This window comes from Sinohyriopsis cumingii, chromosome 14, assembly GCF_028554795.1.
Source record: "Sinohyriopsis cumingii isolate HCF-2022 chromosome 14, ASM2855479v2, whole genome shotgun sequence".
NCBI lineage: Eukaryota > Metazoa > Mollusca > Bivalvia > Unionida > Unionidae > Sinohyriopsis > Sinohyriopsis cumingii.
In genome coordinates, this window is record NC_142974.1 from 84,918,417 (window position 1) to 84,938,440 (window position 20,024).

The 20,024-nt window shown below is 34.7% G+C and overlaps 1 protein-coding gene across 2 annotated transcripts in view; it reads left to right on the forward strand.

Moving 5' to 3' along the window:
* The first annotated feature begins 823 nt into the window (after positions 1 to 823).
* The window catches only part of LOC149784276 (DNA repair protein Ku80-like), a 75,061-nt gene continuing 55,860 nt past the window's right edge, over positions 824 to 20,024 (forward strand). For both annotated transcript variants that reach the window (XM_089932300.1, XM_089932301.1), the window contains exons 1-5: positions 824 to 923; positions 2,326 to 2,439; positions 5,395 to 5,578; positions 12,999 to 13,047; positions 15,858 to 15,983. In XM_089932300.1, coding sequence (XP_089788426.1) covers positions 909 to 923; positions 2,326 to 2,439; positions 5,395 to 5,578; positions 12,999 to 13,047; positions 15,858 to 15,983 — 488 coding nt within the window. In that variant the 5' untranslated portion in view covers positions 824 to 908. The remainder of the gene's footprint in view (positions 924 to 2,325; positions 2,440 to 5,394; positions 5,579 to 12,998; positions 13,048 to 15,857; positions 15,984 to 20,024) is intronic.

Genomic DNA, 20,024 nt, shown 5'->3' on the forward strand with positions numbered 1-20,024 from the left:
ATTAATATAATCTGTTTGGGGCTTAAAATGAATTTTAATGAGGGCTCGCTTGATTAACGGTTCGAAACAGAAAATTTTGTAATGTTAGGACGAGGTCATAGGGAGAAACTGTCCAGATTGATATAAACTAGAGAAGATGATTTTTGTTTAAAGAAGTTCTGGTCCTTTTGAAACGGGTGTCATAAAATTAAATTTTCCAGAATGGTTGTTAATAAAGATGGGCTAGAAAATTTTTTATAACTTATACTGTATAGTACAGATATGGATTTGGTAGGTAAAGTAGTATTCCTGATTCGATAAAGTAAACGAGGGCATGCATGTCCCCAGACGGAGTTCTGAGGTTTTAGAATAGTTCCCCTCATGGAATTAAGCCGTCTGAGTTTTTTCTGGAGATGGAGAAGTCTTGACTCCGGAAAATAAGTGATTTATCGTGTATGTCAGAAAGTGAGGGACAAAACATGGGAGAGATCTGTCTTAAAATGAAGGAGCGAATCTCGGAGGAAGCACAAGGTTAGTCTCGGTGTTAGGTATATTTGATTTAAATATATCTGATTTAATATATTTTTATCACAATTTAATTGTTTGTCAGTTTTCATTTTTTTCATTACATAATATTGTAATGTAAATTTATTCACTAGAGATGATAAAAAAATTGTTAGAAAATAATTTGACATTGACTTAGTTTATAAACACCAGATGTTGATCTAAATTCTGACCTTCGTAAACAAGTTCTATTTTATTTTAAAATGATTGGTTGTTTCCAAGTTCATGACGGGACTTTGTCTCTAAGATATAAACACTTTTTATCTTACAGTGAAAATGATTGGTTTTCGTCATTTAACTTTCCTTGCCAGGTCCTGCATTTATTCGGTAATTAGCTGGCCCAAACAGGAAACAGACCATACACAATGGCGGCAAATAAGGTTCGCTATTTGCTTACTCAGCTTATATTGATTTTATGTTGATCGGGAAAATAAATATCATACATTATATGTCTGTTTAAGTAGATAATATTATTTTCATATATATATGAACAATTTCAGTTAATGACACGTGTCAGTTAATTCTAGATAAACGAGAAGTCCAACCAAGCACCTAGCTTCTCCCAAATTTCGTCATTCCCATGGTGGTTTGTGTACTGGCATTTTTCAAATTATTCAAAATCTCTTCATCGCTGATTAAAGTACAGAACCTAAAAATGGTCTTAAATCCAGCTTTCCAAATATTCAAGCAGTGAATTGTTCTATACGATACTGTATCGAAATGAAAGCTTGAGACCCTCAGTCGTTGTAGTTCACATGTGTATTATATTGTGATCTTTATATTTCGATCTTTCTTCTAGCAACCTGTAATTTTTATGCTTTTTATTTTTAACTGACCTTTGTATATGGCAAGTCTTATTCCAGAGAGGCACATATCGATTCTTAAAATTTACATACAAATCGTACATTTACGACAAGAGAGGACAATTCTCTCTCTTCTCGCGCTATCTTCTTAAGAATCAACACTGATATTTTGTGGTACACTTCACTTAGCATATTGAATTTGGTACTGTCAGTTTTGCCTTTCCCTAATCCTACAATATAAGATACTGATTATGATATCAAGGACTTACTGTATAAATAATTCTGCTTTGTAGTATGTTCTTATGTAGACTTACATTGGAACAAGAAATAACATTTTCAGGAATATCTCACACACTTGGCGGACCATATTGATGCTTTTCTACAAAGTCATAATGTTTTATTCAGAATTTATTTACTCTGATTTCTTTTATCTAATAAATTCAGATTCTCAAACGAGCAAATGTACTTGTTTTTCAAGTTCTGTTGGCCTACATTGATGGTTGGAATGCAATGGGAGCCAAAATCGGATTAAGTTATAGTATGCTTCTTAAATGCAAAGAATATAAAAAGTTATTCAAGTGTTCAGAAAGCTTCATTTCATTTAAGATACTTTTTATTAATTTTAAACAATCTGAAAATTTAACTTTTCATTTCAATGGTAGTTGAAATCAGAATGCGCTTATTGTTAGACAGTAAGACCATGAACCCCAAAACCCTAAAATATAAATATCAGGGTTGATGTATTACATTGTAGGACAAGCCTTTCCCATGAGTGGCCACTAGTGACAGGTTTGCCTCTATTTACAAATAAAAATTGCTTCTCTTCTTATTGTAATAAACATATAAAGAAATATTGCTTAAGTGGCACTGTTCTTACTAAATTATGTTAATTTTAAGCCCTGGAAAGAAAGTGAAACATCTTTTTAATCAGTCTCTTATAGTTTGTTTTGTTAAGTATACAGCTGTTCTTTTATAACAGGAAGCCATAGCGATTGTGCTTGATGTTGGGCCATCCATGAATCAAGCCCCTCCAGGGGAGGCAACCGCATTACAAACTGCACTGGATGGCATCACCATGATCTTGCAAAGAAAGGTATATGATATACTTGATCTTGTCCTGATAACACCTCCTCCCCACCAGTATAAGACCATTGTTTATATAATCCATTGCTACTGTAGTACAGTTAAAGCTGCCTTAAGAGGAGACAACCCCTTCTGACAGCAACATTAAGAGGAGACAACTCATTTTGCCAGCAAAATTTTGTCTCACAAGACAGGTATTCTAACATCAAAGGTCTATACAGGAAGCCGGTTCTAAAGATCAAAATTCAGCTGGATTTAAGAAGACAAAATACCCATAATTATATCCCTTTTTTTATTTTAAAATAGTACAGGCATTCATCTCAAATTTTTTTTTTATAACAAGTTTTCTTACCATATGAAATACCAATTTAACTAAGGTAACACTTGCTTATCCTGACCATATGTTAATCATAAACTTAGCTTGGTTATACTTGTTCAGTAATTTTTGGCCAAAAGCCAAACAACATACATAATAATGGATCAACTTGATAAACAAAAGCAGTGTGAACACTTTTGGATTAGTTTATGAGCATGTCATTTGTGGCATAGTTTATGGGTTTCCATGACAGTAACACAAATTAAACATCAAAGTGTATGAAATTTTATAATGATTATTGAAATGACTCTCCTGGAAAATGTAACTCTTCAATATGTGTTACAACTCCAGAGATAAACAGTAAATTTGCACCACCTGACATGCAGCAATGACAGCTGGGTAAGATCTCTCATGCACTATTTATGTTGTGTGGGTTTTCATATCAAGTACACAGCATGTCATTGATGATAGCTTCTTTTAATGATGTGTTGGTTGATTATAATAGTGATTTAGGTGAATTTGGTACTTCATTGATAGTTTGTGTATTTTCCTTATGTCTGGTTTATGGCCTATAGCATACAAATCAAACGTAACGAGACACAACTTTTCCTCCCATTTCTTTTACTTTTTTATATGAAACAATCAGCAGACACTACTCATGGTTTCAAAGAATTTAAAAAAAAGGTCTGCTTTGTTATATTGGGTTTATTGTTAGTTTTGCCCTTGTCTTTTTTATATACATTTTACCTTATTTTAACATCATTAGATTTGTTTTCCTTTATCTTGTAGCTCATAATGTTTCCACTTTTTTGGATGTGTTTATCTTCCTAAAATTTGTGTGTGCAATTCTTTATATTAATGTTTTAGAACTTTGCCTATAAACAACAATATATGGCCATTTTTGTGCCAATGTCATCATTAACCATAACACATACATACATTATGTGTAGATTGTTGTATTGTTTGCCTAACCTAATTCATTTTACACCGTAATGATCCATGTACCAAAGACATAGGAACACGCCAACTGCTTCATTGTTTGTGCTGACATATGCAAAACTAACAAATATAGTTTTGTTTAGTTTCTTTTATGTGATTTTTGTTTTATTCATTCTGAAAACAGATGTTTTATATATTCATTGTATTTCTTTAACATTACCATTTTGTGATAAGTTGAGCAGTTTTGCTTTAAATTTTTAAATTTATTATTGAATCAATATAGTTAAGAATGATCAGGATGCGTTATAACAGGAACAGTATTATATTGAACGATCTTATAAAAAGAATACCTTATAACAGCAACAGTGTTATAATGAAAAACCTTATAGTAAGTCTCACCCATCAGGTGTGGGTCTTTCTGTTGACTTTTGGGGTGAGGCTGGGACCAGTGGTATACTAATTAAAACACTTAGCCATACTGTAATCTTCTGTTTATATCCAGTATACACACTAGTTTTGTCCACCTCTCCACATTCTACACTAATTTTATCTACATTGTTTCTTGCTATATTTGTCCACTTAGAATCTTTATCTATCACTCCATTATGTCTATTAGGTATCCTTTCTCTTAACTCCTTGTCTTGTATATCTCTGTCTGATTCTTATTCCCAACTACATCTTATCTCTGTTGTCCCTTTTTCTTTGTCTGCTTTCTGTCCTTCTGCTTTCTATCCCACGCTATATCTTTTATCTATCTATATACACGTATCGTAATCACACACCCTTTCCCCACATACAGAATATGATTGGCTAACCATTACTAGATGAATGACAGCTCCCTTCCCCCAGATCAGTTCATAACTTAATGGTGCAGAAACAGCTGGAATATGACTAGTTTATCCAGATATGTCATGATGCTGACCTGTTTAGCCAGATTTGTCAAAGCCTTCCTGAAACCAAAAAAACTTCACTTCATTCGTCCTCACACACAACTTAACATTAGTTTCAATGATGCTGACATAGTTACTCAGATTTATCATTGCTTCACCTACATCTGTCTCTGAAATTCCTATGTTTACTAAAGCCATACACCCAACATATTACTAGTTTGGAAACCTGATATTGGTACTGCTATATATTTTACTTTTTCCCACACTAAAATCCCTTTCTTCATATGTACTAAGAATCCCTTTGGTCATAGTAAGAATACCTTATAACAGTGTTATAATGAAAGACCTTGCCTTATAACAGAAAAAGTGTTACAATGAAAGACCTTAGTGTAAGAATGCCTTATAACAGGAGCAGTGTTATAATGAAAGTTAAAACAGGAAAAGTGTTATAATGAAATGACTTACAGTGTGAATGCCATATGACACAGTGTTATAATGAAGGGCCATATAGTGCAGATGCCTCATAACACAGTGTTATAATGAAGGGCCATATAGTGCAGATGCCTTGTAACACAGTGTTATAATGAAGGGCCATATAGTGCAGATGCCTTATAACACAGTGTTATAATGAAGGGCCATATAGTGCAGATGCCTTATAACACAGTGTTATAATGAAGGGCCATATAGTGCAGATGCCTTATAACACAGTGTTATAATGAAGGGCTTTATAGCAATGGTAGTGCTCTATCTTGGAGTTGGCTGTAGCAACAAATGTGGATGTTACTTTTGAAATCAGTGCTAATGTTCTTGTTTTCTTTAGATGTTTGCAGAATCCAAGGATGAAATTTGCCTCGTGTTATTTGGTACACCAGACACTGACAACCCCCTGGCCGATGGAGGGTCCTATGAGAATATCACGATTGCTCGGCCACTGGGAATTCCAGATTTTGACTTTCTGCAATTTGTTCAGAATGATATTCAGGCATCCAATGTATCAGGAGACTGTATCCTTATCATTTTGTCAATGCAGTTTAACCCTCTCTAATGGTCACCTTTCTTAAACAACTACTTACTATGTAAGATTTTTCCATCATTAAATCTATTCATTACGCCTCATTTAAATAAGTCTTTACCCATTGTACAGCTATATTCATTTCATTGATTGTTTTTGAAGTCTGGTGATGAGAGGTAGCACTGAAGTTTTCTATATTTTAAGTGAAATAAATTTAAAACCTATTTCATTTATGCACAAAAGGCATGTGTTAGCATAATTTCCATGAAGATATTTGTGGTCTTTAGTACCTGTCTTGACTGAAATTCATAGCAGCAGGTTTATGTAGTGTAAATTAATGCTTTGTTTTGTACCAATTTAATACTAAATGGTTAATCTGACATTAAAAGCCATATTTCTATATTGCATAATCAGATTAAAATTGTTTAGTTACTTTTGCTGATGTCCAGATATCCATATTCTGAATCAAACCTTTTTATATATCCCAGTTAATTTTGAAGTCGTTTTGCACTATTGAGCTAAACACATTTGGTAAAATGGTGATACATAATAAATGCCTAACCATGTGTTTTATTCTGAGTTGGTGAGAAGAGATTGTTTTATATGGCGTGTGAATACGTCTCTGCCTGATGGCAACAGCATCTATGCCATATCAGACTCTTTCTTTCTATTGACTTAGAACAAAACGTATATGCAACTGTTGTGTAAAATGCACATTGATTTTGTGTGTTTAATGATCCATGTTATTCACCCATGGATCAGTGAAATATCACTTTTGGATCAGGGAAAAATCACTCATAGATCAGTGAAATATCACTCATGGATCAGTGAAAAATCACTCATAGATCAGTGAAATATAACTCATGGATCAGTGAAAAATCACTTTTGGATCAGTGAAAAATCACTCATAGATCAGTGAAATATCACTCATGGATCAGTGAGAAATCACTCATAGATTAGTGAAATATAACTCATGGATCAGTGAAATATCACTTTTGGATCAGTGAAAAATCACTCATAGATCAGTGAAATATCACTCATGGATCAGTGAAAAATCACTCATAGATCAGTGAAATATAACTCATGGATCATTGAAGAATCACTCATGGATCAGGTCCTCTAGACCTGCAGTTATATTCTTATCATAATTGATTTGGATGATACATTTTTGCTGTTTATGCATGGAATCTAAATAATCAATATTTTAGAATACCCTTTATACACACCACCCCTTATTTGAAATTTTACAAAATTTAAGTTGTGCTTTCTTAGCTTAAATATTGTAACGTCAGAGTTTGTGTAAACAGACATTCCAGCATGTTATCCACCCAGTTTCTTCTCCAGAATGTCCAGAGTTCTGCCATTGGATTGGCTGGAGACTTTCCCTTCTTTTACTTATACTTCTGAATAATAAATTCAGGTCAAACTTTCAACCATCAGATATGTCCAATATGACATAACTAAGAGATAGAAATATTCACCTGAATTGGGTTGAACATAACCCATGGCTTGAACTAAGAGATAGAAATATTCACCTGCATTGGGTTGAATATAACCCATGGCTTGAACTAAGAGATAGAAATATTCACCTGCATTGGGTTGAACATAACCCATTGGATTGAACTAAGAGATAGAAATATTCACCTACATTGGGTTGAACATAATCCATTGGCTTGAACTAAGGGATAGAAATATTCACCTGAATTGGGTTGAACATAACCCATTGCTTGAACTAAGAGATAGAAATATTCACCTGCATTGGGTTGAACATAACCCATTGGATTGAACTAAGAGATAAAAATATTCACCTACATTGGGTTGAACATAATCCATTGGCTTAAACTAAGAGATAGAAATATTCACCTGCATTGGGTTGAACATAACCCATTGCTTGAACTAAGAGATAGAAATATTCACCTGCATTGGGTTGAACATAACCCATGGCTTGAACTAAGAGATAGAAATATTCACCTACATTGGGTTGAACATAATCCATTGGCTTGAACTGAGAGATAGAAATATTCACCTGCATTGGGTTGAACATAACCCATTGCTTGAACTAAGAGATAGAAATATTCACCTGCATTGGGTTGAACATAACTCATTGGCTTGAACTAAGAGATAGAAATATTCACCTGCATTGGGTTGAACATAACCCATGGCTTGAACTAAGAGATAGAAATATTCACCTGCATTGGGTTGAACATAGCCCATGGCTTGAACTAAGAGATAGAAATATTCACCTGCATTGGGTTGAACATAATCCATTGGCTTGAACTGAGAGATAGAAATATTCACCTACATTGGGTGAACATAACTCATTGCTTGAACTAAGAGATAGAAATATTCACCTACATTGGATTGAACATAACCCAATGCTTGAACTAAGAGATAGAACTATTCACCTGCATTGGGTTGAACATAACCCATTGGCTTGAACTGAGAGATAGAAATATTCACCTGCATTGGGTTGAACATAATCCATTGGCTTGAACTAAGAGATAGAAATATTCACCTGCATTGGGTTGAACATAACCCATTGCTTGAACTAAGAGATATAAATATTCACCTACATTGGGTTGAACATAACTCATTGCTTGAACTAAGAGATATAAATATTCACCTACATTGGGTTGAACATAACCCATTGTGCTTGAACTAAGAGATAGAACTATTCACCTGCATTGGGTTGAACATAACCCATTGGCTTGAACTAAGAGATAGAAATATTCACCTACATTGGGTTGAACATAATCCATTGGCTTGAACTAAGAGATAGAAATATTCACCTGCATTGGGTTGAACATAACCCATTGCTTGAACTAAGAGATAGAAATATTCGCCTGCATTGGGTTGAACATAACCCATTGCTTGAACTAAGAGATATAAATATTCACCTGCATCGGGTTGAACATAACCCATGGCTTAAACTAAGAGATAGAAATATTCACCTGCCTTGGGTTGAACATAACCCATTGGCTTGAACTAAGAGATAGAAATATTCACCTACATTGGGTTGAAAATAACCCATTGCTTGAAGTAAGATATAGAAATATTCACCTACATTGGGTTGAACATAGCCCATTGCTTGAACTAAGAAATAGAAATATTCACCTACATTGGATTGAACATAACCCATTGCTTGGACTAAGAGATAGAAATATTCACCTACATTGGGTTGAACATAATCCATGGCTTGAACTAAGAGATATAAATATTCACCTACATTGGGTTGAACATAACCCATTGGCTTGAACTAAGAGATAGAAATATTCACCTGCATTGGGTTGAACATAATCCATTGGCTTGAACTAAGAGATATAAATATTCACCTACATTGGGTTGAACATAATCCATTGGCTTCAACTAAGAGATAGAAATACTCACCTGCATTGGGTTGAACATAATCCATTGGCTTGAACTAAGAGATAGAAATATTCACCTGCATTGGGTTGAACATAATCCATTGGCTTGAACTAAGAGATAGAAATATTCACCTACATTGAGTTGAACATAACCCATGGCTTGAACTAAGGGATAGAAATATTCACCTTCATTGGGTTGAACATAATCCATGGCTTGAATTAAGAGATAGAAATATTCTCCTACAATGGGTTGAACATCACCCATGGCTTGAACTAAGAGATAGAAATATTCACCTACATTGGGTTGAACATAATCCATGGCTTGAACTAAGAGATAGAAATATTCACCTACATTGGGTTGAACATAACCCATGGTTTGAACTAAGACATAGAAATATTCACCTACATTGGGTTGAACATAACCCATGGCTTGAACTAAGAGATAGAAATATTCACCTGCATTGGGTTGAACATAACCCATTGCTTGAACTGAGAGATATAAATATTCACCTGCATTGGGTTGAACATAACTCATTGCTTGAACTAAGAGATAGAAATATTCACCTACATTGGGTTGAACATAACCCAATGCTTGAACTAAGAGATAGAACTATTCACCTGCATTGGGTTGAACATAACCCATTGGCTTGAACTAAGAGATAGAAATATTCACCTACATTGGGTTGAACATAACTCATTGCTTGAACTAAGAGATAGAAATATTGACCTACATTGGGTTGAACATAACCCATTGTGCTTGAACTAAGAGATAGAACTATTCACCTGCATTGGGTTGAACATAACCCATTGGCTTGAACTAAGAGATAGAAATATTCACCTACATTGGGTTGAACATAATCCATTGGCTTGAACTAAGAGATAGAAATATTCACCTGCATTGGGCTGAACATAACCCATTGCTTGAACTAAGAGATAGAAATATTCGCCTGCATTGGGTTGAACATAACCCATTGCTTGAACTAAGAGATAGAAATATTCACCTGCATTGGGTTGAACATAACCCATGGCTTGAACTAAGAGATATAAATATTCACCTGCCTTGGGTTGAACGTAACCCATTGGATTGAACTAAGAGATAGAATTATTCACCTACATTGGGTTGAAAATAGCCCATTGCTTGAAGTAAGATATAGAAATATTCACCTACATTGGGTTGAACATAGCCCATTGCTTGAACTAAGAGATAGAAATATTCACCTACATTGGGTTGAACATAACCCATTGCTTGGACTAAGGGATAGAAATATTCACCTACATTGGGTTGAACATAATCCATGGCTTGAACTAAGAGATATAAATATTCACCTACATTGGGTTGAACATAACCCATTGCTTGAACTAAGAGATAGAAATATTCAGCTACATTGGGTTGAACATAACCCATTGGCTTGAACTAAGATATATAAATATTCACCTACATTGGGTTGAACATAACCCATTGCTTCAACTGAGAGATAGAAATATTCACCTACATTGGGTTGAACATAACCCATTGGCTTGAACTAAGAGATAGAAATATTCACCTGCATTGGGTTGAACATAATCCATTGGCTTGAACTAAGAGATAGAAATATTCACCTTCATTGGGTTGAACATAACCCATTGCTTGAACTAAGAGATAGAAATATTCACCTACATTGGGTTGAACATAACCCATGGCTTGAACTAAGAGATAGAAATATTCACCTGCATTGGGTTGAACATAATCCATTGGCTTGAACTAAGAGATAGAAATATTCACCTGCATTGGGTTGAACATAACCCATGGCTTGAACTAAGAGATATAAATATTCACCTACATTGGGTTGAACATAACTCATTGGCTTGAACTAAGAGATAGAAATATTCACCTGCATTGGGTTGAACATAATCCATTGGCTTGAACTAAGAGATAGAAATATTCACCTGCATTGGGTTGAACATAATCCATTGGCTTGAACTAAGAGATAGAAATATTCACCTGCATTGGGTTGAACATAACCCATTGCTTGAACTAAGAGATAGAAATATTCACCTGCATTGGGTTTAACATAATGCATGGCTTGAACTCATTGCCTCAGAAGGAAAAAAGTTTTGCAGTAACTAGTACATGAAGGAAGTTCTATCTGTGTATTTGTCATTGAACTGACAAATTAAGGATTTAATCAAGGAGGTCTTGAGACAGTTTTGGACCTCAGAAAGCCAAATACCTTGAGAATAAAACCATAAAGATTAGCCCACTTGAAAAATAAATAAGTCATACATTGTTTCTTTTGTTTTTAACATGAATTAAAACACATACATTTCATCGAACCAAGGCAAGACATTGAAATTTGGGACAGGTAAAAATGTGGGTTGGACAAAGTGAATTGTCTGAAGCCACTTGCCCTGGACATGAGATCAGAAAAACAAGTATTCGATCAGTGCTGGTACTATGCATGATTTGAAAGACATCCTCACCAATTTTAAGCAAGAAGTACAATTAACCAGTAAAAGGATGTGGTGGTAATAGTGAACACGTCCAAAATTACATTGATTTATGATGAGCAAATGAAATGGACACTACCGTATATAATCGCATATAATCCAGATAATTTAGGAAAATGTAAAGGCCTGGAAGGGGGGGTGGGGTCGGCTTAGCAGTGGGCTAGTGTCTAAATTTGAGTTCTTAGGTCTTTTTGTTGACTGCTGTAATGGCTGTAAATATTTGGACATGAAACAATAATTTTTTTCCATGTCCTAAGACAGGCATGTAAAAAAAAAAATTTGGTGACCCAACAATTATTAATTTGTTATAAAGTACTTCGATTGATTTTGTTATTATTTTGCATGTGCATATTTTCTGATTTCTCCAACATGAAATTAAATAAAGGTGAATACGGATTTCATAATTCACGGGCCAGCTGAGTTTAACTGGGAGACCAGGCTGAACTATAATGTACAGTACTTGCACAGTAGTTGTTGTTGTGGTTGTTGTAGGGTTTAACGCCATTTTTCAGCACATGATATGCTATACATGGTGGCTAGTATTAATGGTGGAGGAAGAACCCGGTAAATCCTCTGAAAGAACCACCAACCCTCAAGAAGCTACTGGCAAGCTTTCTCACATGCCCACATTGTCCAAATCCGAGACTTGAACCCACGCAGACAGAGGTGAGATGTCAGTGATCCGTAACGGAGAGCGCTTTAGACCACTCGGCCACTCGCGGCCCCCATACTTGCACAGTACAAAGCGTGCATAGCGTCACTTAAGTCCTTACTTATTCCCAAACATATTAGATGCAGATTTTGCTTTATTCATTGTTTTGACCAAATTGCATTCTTCCCGATAACATTTCAGCTAGTCCTTAATAGCAGTTTCGTTGAATCACACACTCACGAGTTACTCATTTTCAGTGATATAAGCGATCATACAAATGGAGGTATGCAGGTTTCATTGTATAAGGCACATAACCAGCATAATTTACATGTTCACGAAGAGTGGTAATAATAAAGGCTAAAATTCTCATTAAGATCAACTAACATCAACATTAATCAATTTTAGTTTTATGTTTTGGCTGAACAAACATCATAACTTTCCACACATGTAAAGCGTGCTTTTTCGTTTTCTCCTATGTTGATAGTCAGCAAATTCATCTTTCGTTTTGCGATAGCAGTACAGGCCAGTTAATCATTAAAACCCTGAAACTGGCTTGTGTTAAGAGGGAATTTTGACCGGCAACTATACCAGTACATTGATGTGTAATTGCATTATATTCCATAATGTTAGCATGATTACCGTAGTTTTGTAAAACAAGGTGTAAGGCACACCTATGAACTTTTCAAAAGCCAAGTAGGTAGACTGAATAGAAAAATAGAGTTTGGGACCAAAAATCGGGAGGTGTTCGTGGCATTTTTAAAGCCTTGTTTTCAATAAATATTGATTGATCTTCCTGGTCCAATATGCTTCATTGTGTATATTTAGCCAAAATAAGCATGTGATTACCTGTTTAAATGGAAATTGATGTCATACTCTGTTGAAAAGATTTTCCTTGACAGTATTTGAAGTTATTGATGCTATTGTGGTAGCCATGGATCACATAGTCAATGCAATCCAGTAAGTCTTTAAAATCATTTGCTCGTTTTTTTTATGTGTATTGGATCCTAATATTATAGATCTTTTCATTATGTAGTTGCAAAATGTTATAGAAACCAGGAGGGGCTGAAGTCCATATGTGGCATGGACCCACATCTGTCATTTGTATATTACGCATTTGCAACTTTCCACTTTTTAAAAAGAACTGCTGGGTCAGTTAGATGAAACTATGCAGGAAAGTTACTTAATACATACTTTACCAGAATTCTGTTCAAGGTGACTCCCTTAGAAATGGTGTAGCTTTTATAGCATCCTTATGAAAAACCTTTTATAACTTTTTTTTCAACATGACTGAACCAAGTTTCACCAAATTTGGTATGAACATATCTTAGTATATGATTTATCAATGTTTTTCATGAGCGGCTCCCTAGCTTTGGTGTCTTCCATAGCAACGATATGTTAAAGCTATTTTTAACTTCTCCAAAATGACTGAACCCATCTGATCAAAGTCAATAAGAAAGTTTCTTAAGATATGTAGTCTCAAAATTGTTGCTGGAAGGTTCCGCTTGCAGTGTTGTGGCTTCTTTACAGCCAGGTGGAAAACCATTAAACAGCTGAGCAAAGTATACCAGGTGAGTAATTCCAGGCCCACTAAGTATCTAGTATAGAATTGAAATGTGTGAATGTGTATGTGTTCTCCATTTTTTATAAAAATGATGGAATTTTCAGAATATAGAAGAGATTTAATGATTAATTAAAGGAATGTCCAGAAAATAGTTTACTCAGTTTGTTGATCTTTATACATTGGCCTGATTCTTATTATCATGTGACTTGAAATATGCGTTTCTCACTTAGGGCTTTTGCTATTAGGACCTGCCCAATTGGAACTTTTGTTTTTAGGACCTTTCCACTTAGGGCTTTTGTTATTAACACCTCTCCCTTGTTAACTCAATCACATCAGGTTCCAAAAACATAGACCAAACTATAAGCGAGGGCAAACGTTTCTGAGGGACCTCCCAAAAATCATCTAGACAAAAGACATCCAGTGAACCTTTGTGTTGGGGGGCATGGGCTGTTTACTCACTGAATCCTCATTTTATAATCGCGTTGAGAATAATTGTCAATAAAGCACTTTTTCTGATGAAGTTCTTTGTTATTTTGTGTAAATTACATTTATTTTCAAAATGTCCTACATCCAAAAAATGATAACATGTTTCAACAACCAACACGGTACGTGAAAACATTAGTGTATTACGTTATGTCTTTTTGTTTTTGTTGATTAGTCGGGTTCCAAGAGTGGTGTATAATAAGTTTTTCGAAATAAGGAGTCTTTGAAGCTGGGAACCAGACTAACTGTTGATTTACTACCACACAAGATTCTTTTTTATAAACAAAACGCAACATTTCGTGAGATAATCATCAGCATCAAAACTGAATTTTTGAATTGTTCAGTTAGTAAAATATTGATGCCATGATTTCATTGTTAGAAACAGTGAAACTTCTTATCTATGTGTGAATTCACGAATTCTCTGAAACTCGTTTTCCCCACATTAGTCCGTATCCGTGAAACAATGCACTATATTTTACGAAGTACTCATTTTGCTTGGTTGCCGTGCTATCTTTAATCACAGTTATGATTGAGTAGGCTAATTTAAGGTAGTTCAGCTAGATTACATGCACAATAACATTTATAACAGTGTTCAGTTGAGCAACTGAAATGAGTTACCCAAAATACGACCGGAGGCACTGTTTCTTAAGCATGTAGGATTTGTATGCCTTTTAATTATTTTATATTATTCCACCTCCTTTATTAGATTCAAAAGATGTAATTAATGTGATAATATAAAAGGAGTCCTGCTTTTTATTTAGTGCAACAGCAGACATTTCCGCTAGTTTGATATCATAACATGGTCGGCACTTAATTAGCTTCTCAGAGAAAAGCTCCCTGACATAATGTGTTTCGGTAGATTGACACATTTTACTTTTAATTACAACAGGACGGACACATTGTATTTATGATGATTACACTGAAAAGGAACTAAAAGATGGAATTACAACACAAATTTCAATTGATACAAAAAGTTATTTAAATGGTATTTATTTATCAATGTATTGCCTCCACTGGGAGTAAGTGACATTTTCATTTATAAACATTTCCTTGAGTATCGTTAATTACGGTGTACTAAGAATGATGTTTGGAAAGAAAATGTAACAAATTTTATGACTTCTTTATAACATTGATATTTCATAATATTGATTAACATTTCCAGGTCATATCTACCATCTTTGATGATAAATCAGTTTCATTTATTTTGATTTTGGTTTTCTTCAAGTTCAACAAAAAGGAATACATTTTTGGTATCTTCTGGTTTAAAAAATGGGATCCACATCTGGCCCCCCGCGCTATAACCAGTTTTGAGAGTTATGTGCATGAGTTATCAAGGGAGTGGTATAGTTCATTCCCAAAAATGGCTTTTGTTATTATGGCCTTTCCAGTTGGAGCTTTTATTAGGACCTTTCCACTTGTAGCTTTTGTTATTATGACCTTCCTACTTGGAACTTTTGTTACTAGGACCTTCCCACTTAGAAGTCTTGTTATTATGGCCTTTACTCTTCCAAGACATTGTATTATTTGGAAGTCATTTTGATGCTCAGTGATCTCTATAAAAAAAAATCTTATTATTATTATTACTATTTCTAATCAATTTTTTTATGTCATAAGTTACCATGGATATTTGTTTTGCCTAATCAAAGCAGTTACAAGTATTGTTTTTTTTCGACTGATTTGCAAAGTCAGTTCTAGTTTATAATACTGAAACTTTCTTTTCCAGAGGGAAAAAAGGGTTTGCATCCAAGAGATTGATTTTGCTAACGGATCTTGGAGGGGAATTTGGTGATGACAAGATTGACACAATTATAGCTGGAATAATAAACTCAGAGACTGAACTAAATGTTATGTAAGTCACCAAATTGTATTTTTATAGAAGATATTCAATGATCCATCACTTTGAAGTCTTTTAGTACACTGCTATTCGATTGTAATTAGGGTTCCCATGCTGCCATGACAATGGGAACAAGTTGGAAATAAGAAAAGTTTTGTACCTGACTACAGAAATCTAAATGATTTCAAAAGAAATGGTTGAAGTTAAGACAAAATGTAGATTTTACAGAAGCCACATTAAGTGATCAAGGATTTATTGTGCTGGGTTAAATTACTGGAATGTTTGGCAAGTTGTGGTACCTCAGATAAACTTGGAACTGTGCACAAAAATAGGAACTAATAGTCATCAAAGGCATAATAGCTCATCCCACTTTATTTTATATTTATACCAATTGCTGTATTCCACTTTCTGCTTCCTCCTTAACATTGTGTTTATGAGTTATAAAGTTCAGGATCCTCATGGCAGCAAAATAATGAATACGAAGTTTGAACATACAGATTATTTTTATCATGTGTGAAATCATATTATATAGAGGATATTCTTTTTCTACATTTAATATCAGATATATTTTGTTGCATGGTACCAAAAACATGATATTTTATTGAATGGCGAAGCCTTGAGATGAAATTGATCTTGTATTAACACAATACACAATTATTTTTAGCTGTGCAACATTATAACGACTAAGAGATTTACTGCATTGACTGAACTTAGAACAATTTGAATCAGTTCCTTTTCATTGTTATGCTTTTGTATGTAAGTGTATTCATATTTTCTATAAAACCATTGGTACCGGTATGGTGAACCTTGATGTTATATTTTCTTTTTTTTTACAGTTGGGGAGACAGTACTTATAAGCTTATACTTTCAACTGAATCCACCAAATCATGTGTTTGTATTTGACAAAGTTTCTCAAATAAATATTGTTTAAACTAAACTAAACTAAAATTCAGATATATAGATGGACTTCACATAGATCATCAATTATTCTTTTTTGGTTTTGCATTTCAGTTTCAAGCAACACATCACCTATATTCATTCTTAACCAGATGATGTTTTTGTGGTTGCATTTCAGTTTAAAGCAAAGTGTAATGTCAACACATCACCTATATTCATTCTTAACCTGATGTCGTTTTGTTTCATTGTCTCTTTTTGATTATGTCGGTAGTTGATAAATTGGTCTTTGGTTTCCAGCAACAGTCAGTACCAATTATTGTGATTATTTAAACCCTGATAATAGCTTTGGCTACCAATACTAGTTATTGTATTGCCGGTATGCCATTGTTCTTTATCATTAATCCACATCAGTTACGGTACCGACTTTTAATATCAAGTGTATTAAGAACCACAGAAAATGATGCCCACTCCCATCTCTGGATATAGGGCCCAGAGTGGCCGAGTGGTCTAAAGTGCTTTCCGTTACGGATCACTGCCAACTCACCTCTGTCTGCATGGGTTCGAGTCTAGGATTCGGCCAATGTGGGTATGTGAGAAAGCTTGGCAGTAGCTTCTCGTGGGTCAGTGGTTCTTCCCGGGGTTTTCCCGGGTTCTTTTTCCACCATTAATACTGGCCGCCATGCATAGCCTATTGTGTGCTGAAAATGGCATTAAACCCCACAACAACAACAAATCTCTGGATATAAATAATAAATTTATAATAAATAGAATTTAGCTATGGGCATTGATTTCATTGCTATGGTACTGGTACATTTTAATGAGTTATGCATGTTTTGATCAATCTTTTCAGTCATACTCATTTGTATAAATATCCCCGCACAAATCATACAACTTATCTCCCAATGCCTTCCATCAAATCATGCAAGTCTTTTACAGCAGCTTTTAAGCTGGAAGTTGTAAAGTTCATTGGAAAGAAAGGTGGGAGTATGGCTGCTCACAGGAAATATGGTGTAAGTGAAAAATGTGTCTGGGATTGGCATAAAGCTATGCATGAATTATGCACTGCAAAAAAACAACAAAGAATGCAAATCTTGGCTGCAAATCAGGATGGATTAATATTGAAAATAATTTAGAAAAAAATGTCTTGACACAATGAGCTGCTTGTCATGGAATTAACTTTGTTGAACTCAGACTCATGGCAAAGGAAATCACAACTGAATTAGGAATTGAAATTTTCAGTGGCAGTATGTCATTGTGTTTTAGGTTCATGCAAAGAAGGGGCCTTACCATAAGACAATTCACTATGTTGGCACAAAAACTACTAGTGGACTTTATGGAAAAATTGAACAATTTCCATGAGTATGTCCAAGACAAGATTAAGACTGACAATTTGGAGATGAACATGGATGAAATGCCATTAACATTTGACATTCCATTGAACAGAACAGTTGAGCTTAGATGATCTATCAGTGTTACTATTAGGACAACAGGTCATGAGAAATCAAACTTCACCGTAGTTCTCATGTTCTGCTGATGGTGGTAAGTAGCCACCAATGTTTATTTTTAAAAGAAAAAACAATGCCAAAGGAGAAATTCCCCAATGGAGTATTGATTGAAGTAAATCCAAAAAGGATGGATGGTCAGTAACATGATGGGGATTTGGTTAGATGTTTCGCACATCGAGTTGGTGGATTTTTCCTCACTAAGAAGTCTCTCATTATGGATTCTATGCATGCACACATCAGTGCTGAGATAAAGGTGAAGTCAGAAACCAAGAAGGCATCATTAGGCATCATTCCAGGTGGTATGTCAAAATTATTATAACCATTAGACTTTTCCGTTAATCGCTATTTCAGTGCTGAGCTTCAGAAGTTGTGGTAAAATTGGATGACGACAGGAGAGCACAGCTTCATATGCTGGGTATCTGTGGTGCGCTACATATTCCCAGGTTGCACATTGGGTTAGGGATGCATTGGACAGGCTATTGTGAATGGTTTTGCTAAAGCAGAAATTGTCAGTGGGATAGAGAAGCCAGATGAGAATGATGAGATGGAGACAGGCAATAATGAGAACAATTCCAATGATCTGAGCCCTGAGATAGCCTCCATTTTTCATTCCGATATGGAAATCAAAGACTTTGAGGGATTTTCTGATATTGGAGATGATTAAGTGAACTCTTAACACATTAACCCCTGGCAACGAGTTAATGTGGCAGGACGTAGTAGCCTACTGCCGAACTCTGTAGCATCATGGTCATGCATGATACACTAAAGTGGGTGGTATTATAGAAAGATAGACAGATGAAGTTCTACAATGATACCAAATGTGGAATTTCTAGTTGCACTACAAAATACAGAGGGAAAAACCTTGTTTTTCTGACCCATTTTGTTTCTACCCAAACTTTGCCTGTGGTCGGAATCCAATTCTGTGTTGGATTTTAGACTTTTTGGTCTCAGATCTAAGGCAAACTGGTATGAACTGCAAATAGACAGATGAACCTTTGCAAAAAGTAGGATAAGATGGGCATTTGGTTAAAGAGTGGTCTCAATACAAAAATGATGGGTCTGTTTAGCAAAAACAAAAAAACAGAAAAAAGAACTCCAACTTTTACCTTTCTGCTCATGCACGAGCCAAATAGCCAATGAAAAACGATGTTTCTAACATAACTAGGCAGTATGTTATGGTAAGATCACCTGGAATTGGGTGTTTTTGGATGTATTCAGAAATAGCTTTCAAAATGTGTTTCCTACTTGAATTTCAGGCGAAAATGACAAAAACCTCCAGGTGTTAATGTGTTAATCATTATTTTCTTAATTAGAGTGTGGAACAATTCTACTACAGGTAATAAAATGAATTACAACATGGATGTGCTTTCAGTTATAATTGACATGCTAAATAATATGTATTATAAAACTGTTCATTCATGTAAATTTGGTATAGCATTTCATAGATATGTTAAAGTATAATAAAAAGTGTTTTATTTATCTTTTTTTGTAACTTTTCTGTTTTCTGTCTCTTTATTGTCTTCAGATTTCTGATTTCCCTATGGATAACCTCATTTCCCTATTGTTAGCCTCACTAATTTGACCTCAACTGTTGAATCTTGCACTCAAGACTGGTTTCAACTGGAATCATCTGGTTAAGCTTTGGACCTTTAAT